This window comes from Falco peregrinus, chromosome 19, assembly GCF_023634155.1.
Source record: "Falco peregrinus isolate bFalPer1 chromosome 19, bFalPer1.pri, whole genome shotgun sequence".
Taxonomy (NCBI): Eukaryota; Metazoa; Chordata; class Aves; order Falconiformes; family Falconidae; genus Falco; species Falco peregrinus.
This window is the reverse complement of record NC_073740.1, coordinates 3,845,879-3,864,075: the sequence shown is the minus strand read 5'-3', so window position 1 is coordinate 3,864,075 and position 18,197 is coordinate 3,845,879. Positions and strand designations below refer to the sequence as shown.

The following is an 18,197-nucleotide window of genomic DNA, read 5'->3' as shown; positions in this document are numbered from 1 at the left end:
GGGGGGGGTGGGATTTTGCAGTAGAAATCCAGCCCCCATGAAAGGGGCAAAGCCCCCCCCCTTCCCTGTGCCCTTGATCAGAGCCAGGGGGTTATCGCATGCCCTGTAGCATCCACTCCATCATCCTTCCCTGGGCTCTCTGGCTGCCTTGGTAATGGTTGAGACCTGGAGCTGACCGTAATGGAGCTGAATTGATTTCATCTGGCTAATTAGGCAGCGCAGGCAGGGCCCTGGCAGCTCCTTTGTTACCCACCGCGACCCGAGATAAGCAGGAGGAAAACGGGGTCACAGGGGAAACTGAGGCACTGCGCAAGGCAAGAGCAGCCGGGGTCCACGGTGGGCGCTGAGGGGCTCAGGACTGATGTGGCACATGTGCTGGGTGGCCGGGGCTGGATGTGCCACAAGAGCTGGAGGAAACTGGAGCCGTCCCAGCGCCCCACGGCTCCCAGCCTGTAATCCATCCCCGCATCCAGCCCAGGGCTCCGGTTCATCCAGCTGGCTCCAAAGCTTTGCCGAGGGTCCAGCTGTGGGATGTGGGGAGCTGGTGTGGGCAGGATCTGGCCCTGCTCCAGCGCAGCTGGCAGTGCCCCCCAGCTGCCTCCTTGGGGTCCCTCTAATCGCTGCCCGTGCTGATTTATGGCCTTTTTCCCTCTTATTTAATTTGAGGAAGGAACAAGATTACAACCTTGAGCTTTTCCAGCCCTGCACCACAGATTGCCGCAGACAACGCCCCCAAAAGGGACCGTGCACCATGATGACACCCCCCGCCCCCTCCCCAAGCAGGGTGGGCTTCCCCGCAGCTGTGCCTCAGTTTCCCCCATGGGGGTGGCAGTGCCTCAGTTTCCCCCTCAGGGTGGTCAGGGAAGGGTTAAGCCCCCCCCAAGCCCTTTTCCCTGAAGGGTTCAGCTCTGATTGATTTTTATCCCCCCCCTCCGTACCATCCTGCCGCAGTTTCTCCATTTCACCCGCTCCGGGGGGAACGGTAATGGACTCTGGCAATGAGGTAATTAACGGCTCCACTCCCGGCAATGCTGCCCACCCCAGTGGCACCGCGGCCTGGCCCCGCTAACGAGGGTTAATGAGGGCTGGGGGGTCTTGGGCCCGATCCTGCATCTTGCAACTAACGCACCTGCCAAGAGCCACTGGTGGTCCATGGCCGCATCCCACACGGGGGGGTCCCACCCCAGCATCCCTGATGCTGCCAGTTTGGACCCCAGTGGGGCTAGATCTGCTCCCTGGGGGGGTCCTGTGCCCCCCAGAACCCCCTAAGGGGACCAGCTGTGTGTTTTGGGGTTCCCCCCCTTCCAGGGATGGATGGTTTGGGGGGACAGTGGGGCTGGGGATGTAGGTGCATCCCAGCACTACGGGTCGTGGGAGGGACTGAGTGCTGGGCGCAGCCCCCCCAACACCTGGCTGCTCCTAAGTGCATTTGGGGGTCCCCATCCCCTCTGGCACTACTGGGGGTCTTGGCAGGGGGGGGCTACAAAGGCATCTCGGCGCTGAGGCGCAGCTAAAGTGCCCCTCAAGTGTCCCCGAGCAATATTTCCCCGACACCCTGGGGACCCTTTAAAGAGCATCGGGGTGGGGGGGTCACATCCTACACCAGGTCCCCAGCCCAAGACCCCTCAGCGCCTGTAGCAGCGCCCCCCCCCCCCCCCAGCCACGCTGCCCATCCCTGCTCCGGGAAGCGGCGTTTGGGGGTGGCCACAGCAGACCCCCAGCTGTGGGTGGGCTTGATCCTAATGGAGCCCCGGGGTGGGCGGGGTGGGGGGGCAGCTGAGCCACCCTGGGACGTGAAAATCGTTATGAGTGATTAGAGCTATTAGTGTAACGAGGAGAGGCAATTAACGGCGCCTTGACATCAGTTAGGGCCAGCTAATGTACGTGTGCTCGCTGGGCAGGGGGTGGGGGGGCACACGTGGTGCTGAGCTGCCCGACCAGGGGTCCTGGGATGGGGGGACACACGTGGCCAGGGATCCCAGGGTATAGGTGGGATATAAGGCCAGGATCCTGGGATCTAGGGGTGATATAGGGCCAGGATCCCAGGATTTAGGGGTGATATACGGCCAGGATCCTGGGATCTAGGGGTGATATATGGCCAGGATCCTGGGATCTAGGGGTGATGGATGGTTGAGGATCCCAGGGTATAGGGGCGACGCAAGGCCAGGGATCCCAGGACAGGGGGGTGATGTATGGTCAGGGATCCCAGGGTGTTGGGATGCAGGGGAAACACATGGCCAAGGATCCTGCAGTGGAGGGATGGGATGTCTGGGGTGACACGTGCCTGCGATCCTGGGATGCAGCGACGATGTGTGCCTGGGATCCCGGGATGCAGCGATGATGTGTGCCTGGGATCCCGGGATGCAGGGATGATGTGTGCCTGGGATCCCCGGATGCAGGGATGATGTGTGCCCGGGATCCCGGGATGCAGGGATGATGTGTGCCTGGGATGCAGGGATGATGTGTGCCCAGGATCCTGGGACGCAGGGATGATGTGTGCCTGGGATCCTGGGATGAAGGGATGATGTGTGCCCAGGATTCCGGGATGCAGGGATGATGTGTGCCCGGGATGCAGGGATGATGTGTGCCCGGGATCCCGGGATGCAGGGATGATGTGTGCCTGGGATGCAGGGATGATGTGTGCCCAGGATCCTGGGACGCAGGGATGATGTGTGCCTGGGATCCTGGGATGAAGGGATGATGTGTGCCCAGGATCCCGGGATGCAGGGATGATGTGTGCCCGGGATGCAGGGATGATGTGTGCCCGGGATCCCGGGATGCAGGGATGATGTGTGCCTGGGATCCCGGGATGAAGGGATGATGTATGCCCGGGATCCCGGGATGCAGGGATGATGTGTGCCCGGGATGCAGGGATGTGTGCCCAGGATCCCAGGATGCGCAGATGATATGTGCCCAGGATGTTGGAATGACGGAATGATCTGTACCTGGGATGCAGGGACAATGTGTGTCCGGGATCCCAGGTTGCAAGGATGATGTGTGCCCAGGATCCCGGGATGTGCAGATGATGTGTGCCTGGGATCCTGGGATGATATCTGCCTGGGATGTCAAGATGTGAGGAGAACATATACCCAGGATTTTGGGATGAGGGAATGATGTATGTCCAGGATGCAGGGACAATGTCTGCCAGGATGCCAGGATGATGTGTGTCCAGGATACAGGGATCCTGGGTGACGTGTGCCCGGGATGCCAGGATGATGTCCCCGAGATGCAGGGATCCTGGGTGGTGTGTGCCCAGGATGCCAGGACGATGTCCCTGGGATGCAGGGATCCTGGGTGACGTGTGCCCGGGATGCCAGGATGATGTCCCTGGGATGCAGGGATCCTGGGTGACGTGTGCCCAGGATGCCAGGACGATGTCCCCGGGATGCAGGGATCCTGGGTGACGTGTGCCCGGGATGCCAGGATGATGTCCCTGGGATGCAGGTATCCTGGGTGATGTGTGCCCAGGATGCCAGGATGATGTCCCTGGGATGCAGGGATCCTGGGTGACGTGTGCCCGGGATGCCAGGATGATGTCCCTGGGATGCAGGGCACCAGCCCCATGCTGTTAAGCTGAAGGAACCGCGTCCCCGCTGCCCCTTGGCACGAGCGCAGCAGCCCCTTGGCTGGGGGTCCCGGCCACTTGCCCCTGCCCAGTGGGACACCTCAGCTCCAGACCTGCACCCATGGGTGCCAGTGCTGGGTGGGGACCTCCAGGGAGAAGAAGCTGGGGGTGGGTGCAGAGCTCCCCACCTTCGGCGATGCGGTGTGGTGCCGGGTTGCCATGCGGGTGCCATGCAGTGCTGTGCGGTGCCATGCGGTGCCATGCGGTGCCGTGCGGTGCCGTGTGGTGCCATGCGGTGCTGTGCAGTGCCATGCAGTGCTGTGCGGTGCCGTGCGGTGCCGTGCGGTGCCATGCGGTGCCATGCGGGTGCCGTGCAGTGCCATGCGGTGCCATGCAGTGCCACGCTCTCCAACTGCTCCGGTGCAGAGTCCTGCAGCCACCGGCCATGGGGCAGGCAGGGCTGGCCCCCACTGCCCAGGGGGTCGCGGGGTCCCCAGAGAGCCCTCAGGGGACCGGGACACCCTCCAGCACCGTGACCTGGCCAGGGGGACCACGGTGGGGTGTCCCCACAGACCCCCTCCTCACCCTGCACCATGTGGGAGCAGCGTGGCGATGCCGCCGTTCCAAAACCCGCTGGTTTGTGGCCAGAAAAGCAAAAAAAAAAAAAAAAAAAAAAGAAAAAAAGAAAAGAAGTTAATATTTTTTTTTTTTTTCCCTTTTCCGTAGTCGTCTCCGCGTTCCAAACTTCCTGAGCGCGGCTCCGGCCCTCCCTCCGCTTCCGACGGCCGAGCCCACCGGCCAGCCAGCCCCGCGTGGGGGGCTCCCGCACCCCGACCCCTGCGCCGCCGAGGCCCCCGGCCAGGTCAGTGCCACTGTCCCCAGCCTGGGGCACCCCCGAGCGGTGGCGGTGCCTTTGGGGGGGTTGCCAGAGGGGACAGTCCCCAGTGCCATAGCAGGGAGCATGGGGACATCACACGTTCCCACAGCCAAGGCGAGGGGATGGGGGGGACACAGCAGATGGGGTGCCGTGACACCTTGTGGTGACCCATTGCTGACCCTGACCTTGACCTTTGCCTTCCACCCCCCACCCCCACCCCACCCCTGTTCCTGGGGGTGCGCAGCCCCCCAAGGAAACGCGTCAGCCCTCGGGTTGTGCTGGAGGAAGTTCCAGGGCAGAGATAGTGGCTCTGGGGGGGGGCCCCAGCACCGTGTCCCCCCCCGGGGTGGGGCAGGGCTGGTCCCTGGTGCCACCCCATGCTGGTGGTGTTGAGTCATAGCACCCCATCACTGGTGGGGGATGCTGCCCACCCTGCCTGGGGGGTGCTTGGGGGCACCCATGGGTGGGGAGCACCAGCTCTTGGGGGGTCTCTTGCAGTGGTGACCTGGGCGGGGGGGGGGGGGGCTCTTCCCCGCAGCTGCCCCCCCCAGCGATGAGCAGATGGGGCCCCCCGGCATGTTTTGATGTCTCCTCCGTTTTCCTGCCAGCATCTCCCAGGAATTGTCCACAGGAGCACTGGGACCCCCTGGCCCCCCACATTGCCGGAGTAGGGGATGGGGGCCCATGGGAAGGGGTGGGGAGGGGTCCCCCCGGCTCTCCCCCCCCCCCGTAGGGTTTAGGGGAGGGAATTCCGCCTGCTGATGAGCAATTAATTCCTCACTGCGAAGGGAAATGGGGGAAACTCCCACTAAACATTTTTTCCACCCAAACCCAGCGGCTCTGGGATAAGAGGGGTCCCTCCTTTCCTTCCCCCACCCCCTGTTTGGTCCCAAACCACAACCCGAGCCATGGCAAAGAGAGGGACGGACCTGGGGGGCGGGTGGGCAGCACCTTTGGGGTGTCCCATGGCCGGAGCAGCATGGAAAGGGCCGTAAATCCAGCTGTGCCGACCAGGAAACCTCTGTTTCCTCCTGCCTCACGCGTCCCGGTAAACACGGCACCACAGGCTTGGGGGGCTCGTTGTTGCCCCATTCCCGGCCCCCAGGCTGGCAGTGATCCCAGAGCCGCCCCTGGCAAAGCCGGACCCTCTCTGGGTTGAGCAAGAAGCCGACGGATCTGGGAAACGCAACTGGGAATAAACACGAAACGGGTTGAAATGGGGCCATGGGGCATCACGCCAGAGCTGGAGGCCGCTGTGCCGAACTCCGCCCCGGCACCCCGCGTCCCCCCCCCTCCGGCAGCATCCCACCCCGGGGTGGGATGCGGTGGGAAAAGTCATGGTGATGCCAGGATGTGGCCGTGGGGTTGTTCGGGATGCTGGGATGAGGCTATGTGGGGCCACCCAGGGCTGGGGAGCGGCTGTGCCTCAGTTTCCCCTCGGCACGGGGCAGTGCTGGGGGGGGGGGCAGCGGGGCCGGGGTGGGGGCTGTTCCTATGGATGGAGGAATGCGAAGGCAGCTCCGGGGGAGCTGGATCCTGCGCCGGGAGCTGGGGGCGGTGGGTGGGGAGCGGGAATGAGGCGAGGCAGAGGGCGAAGCCATCATCTTCCCCGCGCAGGATGGTGCTGCGGGCCACGGTTGCTGGCGGTGCAGGTCTGGCTCCTGGCCGCCCTCCGCCCAGTGACCCCAACGTCTGCAGCTACTGGGAGAGGTAGGACTGGGGGGGATTGGGGAGGGGGTGCTGGGGGCCGCCCCTGGCCAGGACCTACCGTCACCTCGTGCCCTCTCCTGCGGCAGCTTCACGGCGGCGGTGAAGGAGTCCTACACCAAACCCCACGTGTGCCCCCCACCCCAGCCCCTGCCCGGGGTCCCCCCTGCCCTGCCTGCAGCAGAGGTGGGGAGCCCTGAGGGGCTGGGGGGACACCCATGGCGATGGGGGGTGTCTCACTGGGGGGTGACCCTATGGCTATGGGGGGGCTGGAAGGGGGGTGTCCCACTGGAGTGTCCCATGGCTATGGGGGGGTGTCCCGCTGTGGGGTGACCCTATGGCTATGGGGGGCTGGAATGGGGGTGTCCCCATGGCTATGGGGGGTGTCTCACTGGGGGGTGACCCTATGGCTATGGGGGGGCTGGAAGGGGGGTGTCCCACTGGGGTGTCCCCATGGCTATGGGGGGATGTCCCGCTGTGGGGTGACCCTGTGGCTATGGGGTGCTGGAAGGGGGGATGTCCCCATGGCTATGGGGGGGTTGTCCCCGCTGTGGGGTGACCCTATGGCTATGGGGGGCTGGAATGGGGGTGTCCCGCTGTGGAGTGACCTATGGCTATGGGGGGGCTGGAAGGGGGGTTTCCCCATGGCTATGGGGGGATGTCCCGCTGTGGGGTGACCCTATGGCTATGGGGGGGCTGGAAGGGGGGGTGTCCCCATGGCTATGGGGGAGATGTCCCGCTGTGGGGTGACCCTATGGCTATGGGGGGGCTGGAAGGGGGGGTGTCCCCATGGCTATGGGGGGGTGTCCCACTGTGGGGTGACCTATGGCTATGGGGGGGCTGGAGGGGGGTTGTCCCGCTTTGAGGTGTCCCCCTTGGCCATGGGTGGGCTGGCGTGGGGCTGTCCCGCTGTGGGGGTGTCCCCACGGCCCTGGGGGGCTGGGCGTGGTGCTGTGCCCCCCATGACGGCGCCAGGGGGTGCAGGATCGCGTACCGCACCGAGTACCGCCAGGCCATCCGCACCGAGTACCGCCGGCGCTACCAGTGCTGCCTGGGCTACTACGAGAGCCGCGACGCCTGCGTCCGTGAGTGGAGCGAGTGGGGCGAGTGGGGGGTCCCGGGGGCCCGATCCTGGCTCAGCACCTCCCGCCCGTGTCCTCCCAGCGCGCTGCACCCAGGAGTGCATCCACGGCCGGTGCGTAGCCCCCCGACCTCTGCCAGTGCGAGCCAGGCTGGCGCGGCTCCGACTGCTCCAGCGGTGAGGAATGGGGGCCGGGGGGCTGGGGGGGGGCGGGGGGACCCCCAGCTGGGGGGCAGGGAGGGGCAGCGTGTCTGCTGGGAGGGCTGGGCAGCCCTGCGGTGGGGGCCTGCTGGTGGGTCATCGGCGCTGGGGATTGGGATCAGGGGGATGGGGTATGGATGGGGACAGGGAATGGTACTGGGATGGGACTGGGATGTGGATGGGACTGGGATGGGGATTGAGAATAGAATGGGGACAGGGAGTGGGATGGGAATGGGAGTGGGATGGGGATGGAATGTGGGTGAGACTGGGATGGGATACGTGTGGGATGGAGATGGGGATGGGATGGGGGTGGAGAATCAGATGGAGATGGGATAGAATCAGATGGAGATGGGATTGGGATGGGATGGAATATGGATGGGGACTGGGACAGGGATTGAGGATAGAATGGGGACAGGGAATGGGATGGGGATGGGAGTGGGATGGGGATGAAATGTGGATGAGACTGGGATGGGATGGGATACATGTGGGATGGAGATGGGGATGGGATGGGGGTGGAGAACTGGATGGGAAGGGATTGGGATGGGGATGGGATATGGATGGGACTGGGATGGCAATGGAGAATAGAATAGGGGCAGGGAATGGGATGGGGATGGGACTGGGATGGGATACGTATGGGATGGAGGTGGGGCTGGGATGGGGGTGGAGAATCAGATGGAGATGGGATTGGGATGGGGATGGGATATAGATGGGACTGGATGGGGATTGAGAACAGAATGGGGACAGGGAGTGGGATGGGGATGGGATATGTGTGGGATGGAGATGGAGAGTTGGATGGAGATGGGATTGGGATGGGATGGGATATAGATGGGACTGGGATGGCAATGGAGAATAGAATAGGGGCAGGGAATGGGATGGGGGGATGGGAATGGGATGGGGACAAGGAATGGGATGGAGATGGGATTGGGATGTGGGTCAGATATGGATGGGACTGGGAAAGGGGTTGAGACTATAATGGGGACAGGGAATGAGATGGAGAATGGGCTGGGGACAGAGAATGGGCTGGGGATGGGATTGGGATGGGATGTGCATGGGGTGGAGATGGGAATGGGAATGACTGGGAGGGATTGGGATGGGGAGAGATTAGGATGGGACAGGTATGAGATGGGGATGGAAATGAGGATGGGATGGGAATGGGTCAGGATAGGGGTGGAGATCTGGATGGACATAAGATAGGGATGCAGGTAGGATGTGGATAGGATGGGGAGGAGATGGCGCTGGTATGGGCTGGATGGGGCTGGACTGGGCTGGGGACAAGGTGGAATGGAGAAAGGATGAGGATGGGCTGGGGCTGGGATCAGGATGAAGACGGGCTGGGGCTGGATGGATGGGGCTGGTGGTCTCCCCCGTGCAGAGTGTGACCAGCAGTCGTGGGGGCCGGGCTGCGGGCATCGCTGCGACTGCCATCACGGGGCCCCCTGCGACCCCCTGACGGGGGTCTGCTCCTGCCCCCCTGGCTTCGCCGACCCTCTGTGCCACCAGCCGTGTCCCCCCGGCACCTACGGCCAGGGCTGCCGCCTGCCCTGCCCCTGCCACCACCAAGCCCCCTGTAACACCTCAACCGGCGCCTGCCTCTGCCCCCCGGGGCTGGCCGGCCCCCTGTGAGTAGGGGCTCCTCACCCTGTGCCCCCCCCCCCAGCACCCCCCAGCTGGGGGTCCCGCTCACCCCTTGCCCCCTGCTGCAGCTGTGAGGTGCCCTGCCCCGAAGGGGACACCCTGTGACACCCCCTGCCCCTGCCAGAACGGGGGGCATCTGCCACCCCCACGGCACCGGTGCCTGCGTCTGCCCCCATGGATGGATGGTAGGTTGGCTGCGACCCCCCCCCCTCCCCCCGGGCCCCCAAACGCGGTGCCTGCCTCAGTTTCCCCTGCTGAGCCCGGTGCACCTTTGCAGGGGGAGATCTGCTCCGTGCCGTGCCCCCCTGGGCGCTTCGGCCCCGGCTGCCAGGGCGAGTGTCGCTGCCATAACGGGGGCCACTGCGATCCCCGGGGGGGGCACTGCCAGTGTGCCCCCGGCTTCACCGGGAGAGCAGTGAGAGAGGGCCAGGGGGCTGGGGGGGATTGGAGGGGCTGGGGGCCAGGGGGCTGGAGGGGGCTTGGGGGCACAGGGGGGTGGGGGGTGCCGGGGGATGTGGGCTGGGGGTCACAGGGGGCTGGGGGGGGAGAGGGGTGGGGGTACGGTGCGATGGGGGGATTGGGGGCAGAGGGATGGGGGTGAATGGATGCACAGGGGGCTGAGGGGACAGGGGGCCATGGGGCACATGGAGCTGGGGGGGCAGAGGGGTGGGGGTACGATGGGATGGGGGATTGGGGGGCACGGGGGGCTTGGGGGGCAGGCAGATGGGGGATAGGGGGGTTTGGTGGCACAGGGGGACTGAGGGCTGGGGGTCAGGGGGCTGTGACACGTGGGGACAGGGCACTTGGGGCAAAGGGCAGATGGAGACCGGGGCACACGGGGACGAGGCACGTGGGGTCGGGGCCACTGAGCCCCCCCCTCCCGCTGGCACCAGGGCCCTGCAGGCAGGACCACCCCCGCTCCCCCGCCTGGCATGCCATGAGCTGCACGGCCTCAGCCAGGGGCAGCAGTGGGGGCAGGGGGGGTGTCCGGGAGCCACCTCAGCTCCTGGGGGGGGGCTGTGTCCCCGCAGGTGCCGGGAGCGGTGCCCGGTGGGGCGGTACGGGCAGGACTGCCAGGAGAGCTGCGACTGTGCCAACGGGGGGGCATTGCTTCCACGTGGACGGGGGCTGCCTGTGCCAGCCCGGCTTCCAGGGCAGCCGCTGCCAGGAGCGCCGCTGCCTGCCCGGCCTCTACGGCCTCCACTGCCAGAACCGCTGCCTCTGCCACCCACAGCACAGCCAGAGGTAGGGACACCCCCCCACCCCCGCCCCAGCACCCCCAGCATCCTCGCCTGCCCACCTCGCCTGCACCCAGCATCCTCACCCCCAGCATCCTCGCACTCCTCCAGCATCCTCACCCCCCCAGCAACCTCACCCCCCCCAGCATCCTCACCCCCACCAGCATCCTCACCCCTCAGCATCCCCCAACATCCTCACACCCCTAGCATCCTCACCCTCCCAGCATCCTAGCATCCCCCAGCATCCTCACACCACCCCTTCCCCAGCACCCTCACACCCCCAGCATCCTCATGCCCACCACATCCTCGCATCCCCCCAGCATCCTCACACCTCAACGTCCTCATGCCCCCCAGCGTCCATCCCCCCAGCATCCTCACCACCCCCCCCCCCAGCATCCTTGCATCCCCGCAGCATCCTCCTCCCCCAGAAACCTCACACCTCCAGCATCCTCACCCCCCCCAGCATTCCCCCAGCATCCTCACACCCCCGGCGTCCTAGTGCCCCCCCAGCATCCTCACACCCCCAGCATCTTTGTGCCCCCCTCAGCATCCTCACACCCCCCAAGCATCCTCACTTGTCCCCCAAAATCCTCACCCCCCCTCCAGCATCCTCACACCCCCAGCATCTTTGTGCCCCCCTCAGCATCCTCACACCCCCCAAGCATCCTCACACCCCCAGCATCCTTGCCCCCCAGCCTCCTCACCTGTCCCCCAAAATCCTCACCACCCCTCCAGTACCCTCACACCCCCAGCATCCTTGCTTGTCCCCCAGATTTCTCGCCCACCCAGCATCCGTGCCCCCCCAGCATCCTCACACCCCCAGGATCCTCACCTGTTCCCCAAAATACTCACCCCCCCCCCAGCATCCCCATGTCCCCCCGGCCTCCTCGCCTGTCCCCCAACATCCTCGCCTACCCACCAACATCCTTGTCCCCCCTCAGCCTCCTCACCAAGCAAGCTGGCCAGGTGGCTAGGAAGACCCCCACCCATTTGCAAAGCCCCTTCCCAGCACAGCCAGTGCCCCATACTGGGAGCACTGGTGTGCTGAGCGTTGCCCCCCCCAGCTGCCACCCCTTGCTGGGGGAGTGCATCTGCCACCCCGGCTGGGCTGGGCTCTTCTGCAACGAGAGTTGCCCCCCCGGCTCCTTCGGGGCCGGCTGCCTGCAGGCCTGCCTCTGCCTGCATGGGGGGGTCTGCGATGGGACCACCGGCCGCTGCCGCTGCCCCCCCGGCTACACGGTGCGGGGGCATGGGGGGGCTGGGGCAGCGCGGGGAGCACAGGGGGTCCTGAGCATCCATAGGGGGAGGGGGGTGGGGGTGGCTGGGTGATCCTGGGTGCAAATGTTGGGGAGGGTTCTGGGGGGAGAATGAGGGGGTCTGGGTGCTTCTGGGGGGGAGCATGAGGGGGTCTGGGTGGTCCTGGGGGAGCATGGGGGGGGGTCTGAGCATCCCAGGGTGGGGGGATGCATGGGGCACGTGGGCATCCCTTGGGGGGGTGGTCATGGCCGTTCGGGCACCCCTGGGGGGCAGCTTGGGGTTCCCATGGAAGACGGGGGTTTGGAGTCACCCACTCTCCCTCCAAGCACCAGGAGACCAAGGGATGGATGGGGGGGTCCCCAGTCCTGGCTGGCTGGGGGTCCCAGCTGTCTGGAAGTCTTTTACCTCCCCCCCCCCCACCAGGATGAGCACTGCTCCTCCCTGTGCCCCCCCGACACCTTCGGGACAAACTGCTCAGGGCGCTGCTCCTGCCAGCACCTCCCTTGCCTGCTCCCCCCTCGACGGCTCCTGCTTCTGCAAGGAAGGTGGGTGCACCCCAGGGTGGGTGGCGGGGGTCCCGTCTCCACTCCCATGCCCACCCCATGGAGTCTCCATCCCCACTGCCATGCCCACCCCATGGGGTCCCCATCCCCACCCCCCTGGCCAACCTGTGGGGGTCCCTGCCCCCACCCCGTGGGTCACCATCCCCACCCCCGTGCCCACCCTGTGGGGTCCCCATCCTCACCCCTGTGCTCACACCGTGGGGTCCCGGTCCCCGGTCCCGTGCCCACCCCATGGAGTCTCCATCCCCACCCCCTTGCCCAACCTGTGGGGTCTCTGCCCCCACCCCGTGAGGTCACCATCCCCACCCCCGTGCCCTCCCTGTGGGGTCCACGTCCCCACCCCCACCCCCATTCCCACCCTGTGGGGTCCCCATCCCCACTCCCGTGCCCACCCCATCCCACCCCCATGCCCACCCCGTAGGGTTCTCATCCCCACCCCTGTGCCCACCCCGTGGGGTCCCCATCCCCACCCCCTTGCCCACCCTGTGGGGTCCCTGTCCCCCACCCCATGGGGTCCTCATCCCCCCCCCCGTGCCCACCCCCTCTGTCCCCCAGGCTGGCACGGATCCGACTGTTCCGTGCCGTGTCCCACCGGCACTTGGGGTGCCGGCTGCAACCGAAGCTGCGAGTGCGCCCAGGGGGCTACCTGTGACCCCCAGAGCGGCGCCTGCACTTGCCCCCCGGGCTGGCAGGGTCCCCCGCTGCCTGCAGCCCTGCCTGGTGAGTCCTACCTGCTGCCCACACAGGGAGTCGGTGCCACCAGCCCCCCGCTGACCCCCCTGTCCTGTCCCCGTCCCCCAGAATGGGACATTCGGGGTGGGCTGCCGGCAGCGATGCGACTGCGCCTACGCTGACGGCTGCGATGCGGTGACCGGAGAGTGCCGCTGCCTGCCCGGCTGGACAGGTAAGGGGGGTCTGGGGTGGGAGGACCCCCCGCCATGCCCCTGGCCTTCATCCCTCATCCTCCTGGCAGGGCCGCAGTGCAAGCAGCGCTGTCCCCACGGCTCCTGGGGTGACGGGTGCCGCATGCCCTGCGCCTGCCGCAACGGGGCCGCCTGCTCGCCCCAGGATGGATCCTGCACCTGCCCCCCGGGGTACCGCGGGCCCACCTGCCAGCGCCGTGAGTGCCCCCCTTCCCCCCAAAATTGCTACGGGTTGGGCCCGACGCCCACCCGGTGACCCCTGGGCTGAGACCGGCCCGCGCTCGTGTCACCCCAGCCTGCCCAGCTGGGCGCTACGGCAAACGCTGCGCCCTGAGCTGCTCCTGCGCCCACGGCTCCTGCCACCCTGCCAACGGCTCCTGCCTCTGCGCCCCCGGCTGGCACGGCCCCCGCTGCGACCAGCGTGAGTGGGGGGCAGGGGGGGCAGGGGGGGCAGGGGGGGCAGTGGGGAGTGCAGCTGAGCCCAGCCCCACCAGCCAGCACCCCCGGCTTCTGGGGGGCAGCGGGGGCACCTGCCTGGCACTGCAGTGGAGCTGTATGGGCCCAGTATGGAGCTGTATGGTTCCAGTATGGAGCTGTGTGGTCCTAGAATGGAGCTGTATGGGCCCAGTATGGAGCTATATTGGCCCGGTATGGAGATGTATGGGCCCAGTATGGAGCTATATTGGCCCGGTATGGAGATGTATGGGCTCAGTATGGAGCCGTATTGGTCCTGTATGGAGCCGTATGGGCCCAGTATGGAGCTCTATGGATCCGGTATGGAGCTGTATGGGCCCAGTATGGAGCTGTATGGGTCCAGTATGGAGCTGTATGGGCTCGGTATGGAGCTGTATGGTTCCAGTATGGAGCTCTATGGTTCCGCTATGGAGCTGTATGGGTCCAGTATGGAGCTGTATGGGCCCAGTATGGAGCTCTATGGTTCCGGTATGGAGCTGTATGGTTCCAGTGTGGAGCTATATGGGCCCAGTGTGGAGCTCTATGGTCCCAGTATGGAGCTATATGGTCCCAGTATGGAGCTACATGGTCCCGGTATGGGGCTATATCGTCCCAGTATGGGGCTATAGGGTGCTGGGCAGTATGGCTGTGGCTCCCTCCCCCCTGTGCCCCCAGCCTGCCCCCCCGGGACCTTCGGGCTGCAGTGTGACCAGCTCTGCCGCTGCCCCCACAACGCCACCTGCCACCCCGCCAGTGGGACGTGCCCCTGCGCCCCCGGCAGGATCGGGCCCCACTGCGATGCTGGTGAGTGGGTGCAGAGCCTGGGGCCCCCCCGGGGGTCCCTGCCCCACCCTAAGGACCGTCACCCCCCCACCCTGTAGGCACCCCCGAGCAGCCCTACACCATCGTGCCCGCCCCGCCGGCAGCCTACAGCTCCCTGGGGCTGGTGCTCAGCCTGGTGGCCCTGGTGGCCTTGCTGGTGGCCGTGGTGGCCGTGGTGCTGTGCTACCATCACCGGCGGAAGGGGAAGGCCAGCCGGCACCTGGCCGTGGCGTACACGGCGGGCCCGACCGACACCTCCGACTACGTGGTGCCAGGTGAGCCCGGTGGCCCGGCTGCGGCCGCGGTGGCCCCGCTGCACTGAGCTAATGCCTGTCCCCCCAGACGTGCCACCGAGCCACCACGCGCACTACTACTCCAACCCCAGCTACCACACGCTGTCCCAGTGCACGCTGCCACCCCCCGGCTCCGGCGCCCAGGACAGAGCCAGCTCCCTCAAGGTACGACGTGGTGCCAGGCAGCGTGCCGCCGTGGTGCACCATGTGCCGCCGTGGTGCATGATGTGCCACAGTGGTGCATGACACACTGTGGCGGTGCACCATGTGCTGTGGTGGTGCACCATGTGCCGCCGTGGTGCATGACGAGCCGTGGTGGTGCATGATGTGCCACAGTGGTGCACGACACACCATGGTGGTGCACAATGTGCCATGGTGGTGCACAACACACCGTGGTGATGCATGATGTGCCGTGGTGGTGCATGACATGCTGTGGTGGTGCATGACACGCTGTGGTAGTGCATGATGTGCTGTGGTGGTGCATGATGTGCCACGGTGGTGCACAATGTGCCGTGGTGGTGCATGATGTGCCACCGTGGTGCATAATGTGCCGTGGTGGTGCACGACACACTGTGGTGGTGCATGATGTGCCGTGGTGGTGCACAACGCGCTGTGGTGGTGCACAGTGCGCCGTGGGTTTGCACGGGACAGTGTGGTGTTGCATGGTGCAGCACAGTGTGGCATGATGCAGCACGGTGTTGCACGGTGCACTGTGGTTTTGCACAGCACACTGTGGTGCTGCACGGTGCGCTGTGGTTTTGCACAGTGCATTGCGGTGTTACATGGTGCAGCACGGTGCTGTATGGCACAGCATGATGTTGCACAGTGCAGCAAGTGTTGCACGGTGCATTATGGTGGTCGATAGTGCCGTGTGGTGTTGCACAGTGCACAATGGTATTGCATTGTGCAGCATGGTGTTACATGGTGCATTGCGGTGTTACATGGTGCAGCACGGTGTTGCACAGTGCACTATGGCGCTGCACAGTGCGCTGTGGTGTTACATGGTGCAGTATCATGTACCATGGTGCACCACGGTGTTGCACGGTGCACTGTGGTGCTCCATGGTGCAGCGTGGTGGTGTATGGTGCACCATGGCGCACCACGGTGTGGCACAGCACCCCTGCCAGGAGCCTTGTGGCCCACCCATCCCCTGTTGGGGCTGCAGGCGCCCAGCACCCCGCTCTTCCCCGGCGCTGAGAGACCCCATGGCCCCGAAGGACACGTCACGCTGCCCCCCGGCTGGAAGCACCTGGGGGCACCGGCCCTGGGCCCCAGGGGTAAGGGGCGGGGGGGCAGCACCCAGGGGACCTGGAGAGGAGTGGGTGCCTGGTTCCCCCCAGCTCAGGACCTGCCAGGACGGTTCTGGGCTGGGTTGGGAGTGAGGATGGAGCTGGGGGGGACCCCCAAAACCTGCTCTGTTGCAGGGGGGCAGCTGGACCGGAGCTACAGCTACAGCTGCAGCCTGGGGAAGCAGGAGGGCAAAGGTATGGGGGGGTGGTGGGGAGGATGGGATGGGGATGGGATGGTAAAAGGATGGGGATGGGATTGGGATGGGGAAGGGACTGGGCTGAGATGGGGAAGGGATGGGGATGGGATGGGATGGGATGGGGTGGGGTGGGATGGGATGGGGTGGGATGGGAAAAGGATGGGATGGGATGGGATGGGGATGGGACAAGGCTAGGATAGGGCTGGGATGGGACATGACTGGGATGGGGATGGGACACAGCTATAGGGCTGGGACAGGGCTGGGATAGGGATGGAAAATGGCTGGGATGGGTGTGGGATGGGAATGGGACAGGGCTGGGACACGGGCAGGATGGGACGGGGATGGGATGTGGCTGGGATGGGGATGGAAGGGGATGGGACGGGGATGGGATAAGGATGGGGCACGGCCGGGAAGGGGATGTGATGGGGATGGGACACAGCTGGGATGGGGATGGGATGGGGATGGGATGGGGATGGGACACGGCTGGGATGGGACACGGCTGGGATGGGGATGGGACACAGTTGGGATGGGGATGGGATGGGGATGGGACACGGCTGGGGTGGATGGGGATGGGATGGGGATGGGACACAGTTGGGATGGGGATGGGACACGGCTGGGATGGGGATGGGATGGGGATGGGATGGGGATGGGATGGGGATGGGACAGGGATGGGATGGGGATGGGACACAGTTGGGATGGGGATGGGACACGGCTGGGATGGGGATGGGATGGGGATGGAACGGGGATGGGATGGGGATGGAATGGGGATGGGACACGGCTGGGATGGCGATGGGATGGGGATGGGATGGGGATGGGATGGGGATGGGGATGGGATGGGGATGGAATGGGGATGGGATGGGGATGGGATGGGGATGGGATGGGGATGGGACACAGTTGGGATGGGGATGGGATGGGATGGGACAGGAAGGGGCTGGGGCTGGCACTAGCCTGGGACACAGCTGGACACAGCTGCCCCCCCTCCCCATGCTCCCTGGCATGGGGAGCCCCCCCAACTACTTCTCCCCCAGCCCACCCCTCGGAGGGGCTGGGGGCCAGCGCCAGCTCCCTGGCCAGCGAGAACCCCTACGCCACCATCAAGGAGCTGCCCCCCCCCACCGCCAGGACCCCCGAGGGCAGCTACATGGAGATGAAATCCCCGGTGCGGAGGGAGATGTCCTACGCCGAGATCGGGGACCTGGAGGAGCCACCCCAGGAGGGTACGGCCGGGGGGTCCCCAGGGCCCCATGAGCCCGGGGGGGGACACGGCCCTGGTGAGGGGGGCTGCATGGACCTGGCGGGGACAGGGACCCAGTGATGGGGGATGTGTGGTCTGGGGGGGGACAGGGACCCAGCGACAGGGGCTGTGTGGCTGGGGGGGGACATGGCCCTGGTGAGGGGGGCTGCATGGCCCTGGGGGGGGGGCAGGGACCCAGTGACAGGGGCTGCATGGCTGGGGGGGGGGCACGGCCCTGGTGAGGGGGGCTGCATGGCCCTGGGGGGGGGACAGGGACCCAGTGACAGGGGCTGTGTGGCCCTGGGGGGGGGGGCCAGCCCCTTGCATCTCCTTGTCCCTGCAGAGAGCTGCCCCGAGGGGGCCGAAGGCGTCACCCCCGCCGCCCCCCCCAGCCATTACGACTCCCCCAAGAACAGCCACGTCCCCAGCCACTACGACGTGCCCCCCGCCCGCCACTACCCCCCGTCCCCGCCGCTGCGCAGGAAGGACCGCTGAGGGGGTGGGGGGGGGGCCAGGGGCTGGGGGGTCCCTGGGGCTGTCCCTGTCCCCGGGGGGGGGCGGGGGGGGGCGCAGGGGCTGAATAAAGGGGTGCGGTGTGAGCCGGGCTGCCTGCGCCTCTGTGCTGGGGGGGATCCGCAGGGCTGGGGGGGCTGGGGGAACTGGGGGGGTCCAGCGATGGGCCCAGTAAGGGCCAGTGGTGGCTGTGGTTACGTCCCAGTCCTGAGCCCAGTAATGGTCCATGGTGGGCCCAGTAAAGGCCCAGTAAATAGTGCGCTCCTGTGATGGCACCAGTAAGGGCCCACTGGCCCCAGGAAGCGCCCAAGTGATGGCACCAGTAAGAGCCCAGTGGTGGCACCAGTAA

The 18,197-nt window shown here is 66.1% G+C and overlaps 1 protein-coding gene across 1 annotated transcript; it reads left to right on the top strand.

Annotated features, from left to right (window-relative positions):
* The first annotated feature begins 6,008 nt into the window (after positions 1–6,008).
* PEAR1 (platelet endothelial aggregation receptor 1) lies at positions 6,009–17,898 on the top strand. The gene is given in 29 exon segments (XM_055791831.1): positions 6,009–6,152; positions 6,239–6,296; positions 6,298–6,335; positions 7,134–7,234; positions 7,314–7,354; positions 7,356–7,407; positions 8,804–9,050; positions 9,135–9,156; positions 9,158–9,193; positions 9,195–9,251; positions 9,344–9,478; positions 10,033–10,034; positions 10,098–10,164; positions 10,166–10,311; positions 11,369–11,543; positions 11,985–12,059; positions 12,061–12,106; positions 12,680–12,819; positions 12,821–12,844; positions 12,926–13,028; positions 13,098–13,244; positions 13,343–13,468; positions 14,176–14,304; positions 14,382–14,597; positions 14,665–14,780; positions 15,781–15,892; positions 16,040–16,099; positions 17,130–17,318; positions 17,679–17,898. Coding segments are annotated over 29 exon segments (2,904 nt in total). The 5' UTR covers positions 6,009–6,060; the 3' UTR covers positions 17,831–17,898.
* The last annotated feature ends 299 nt before the right edge of the window (positions 17,899–18,197 follow it).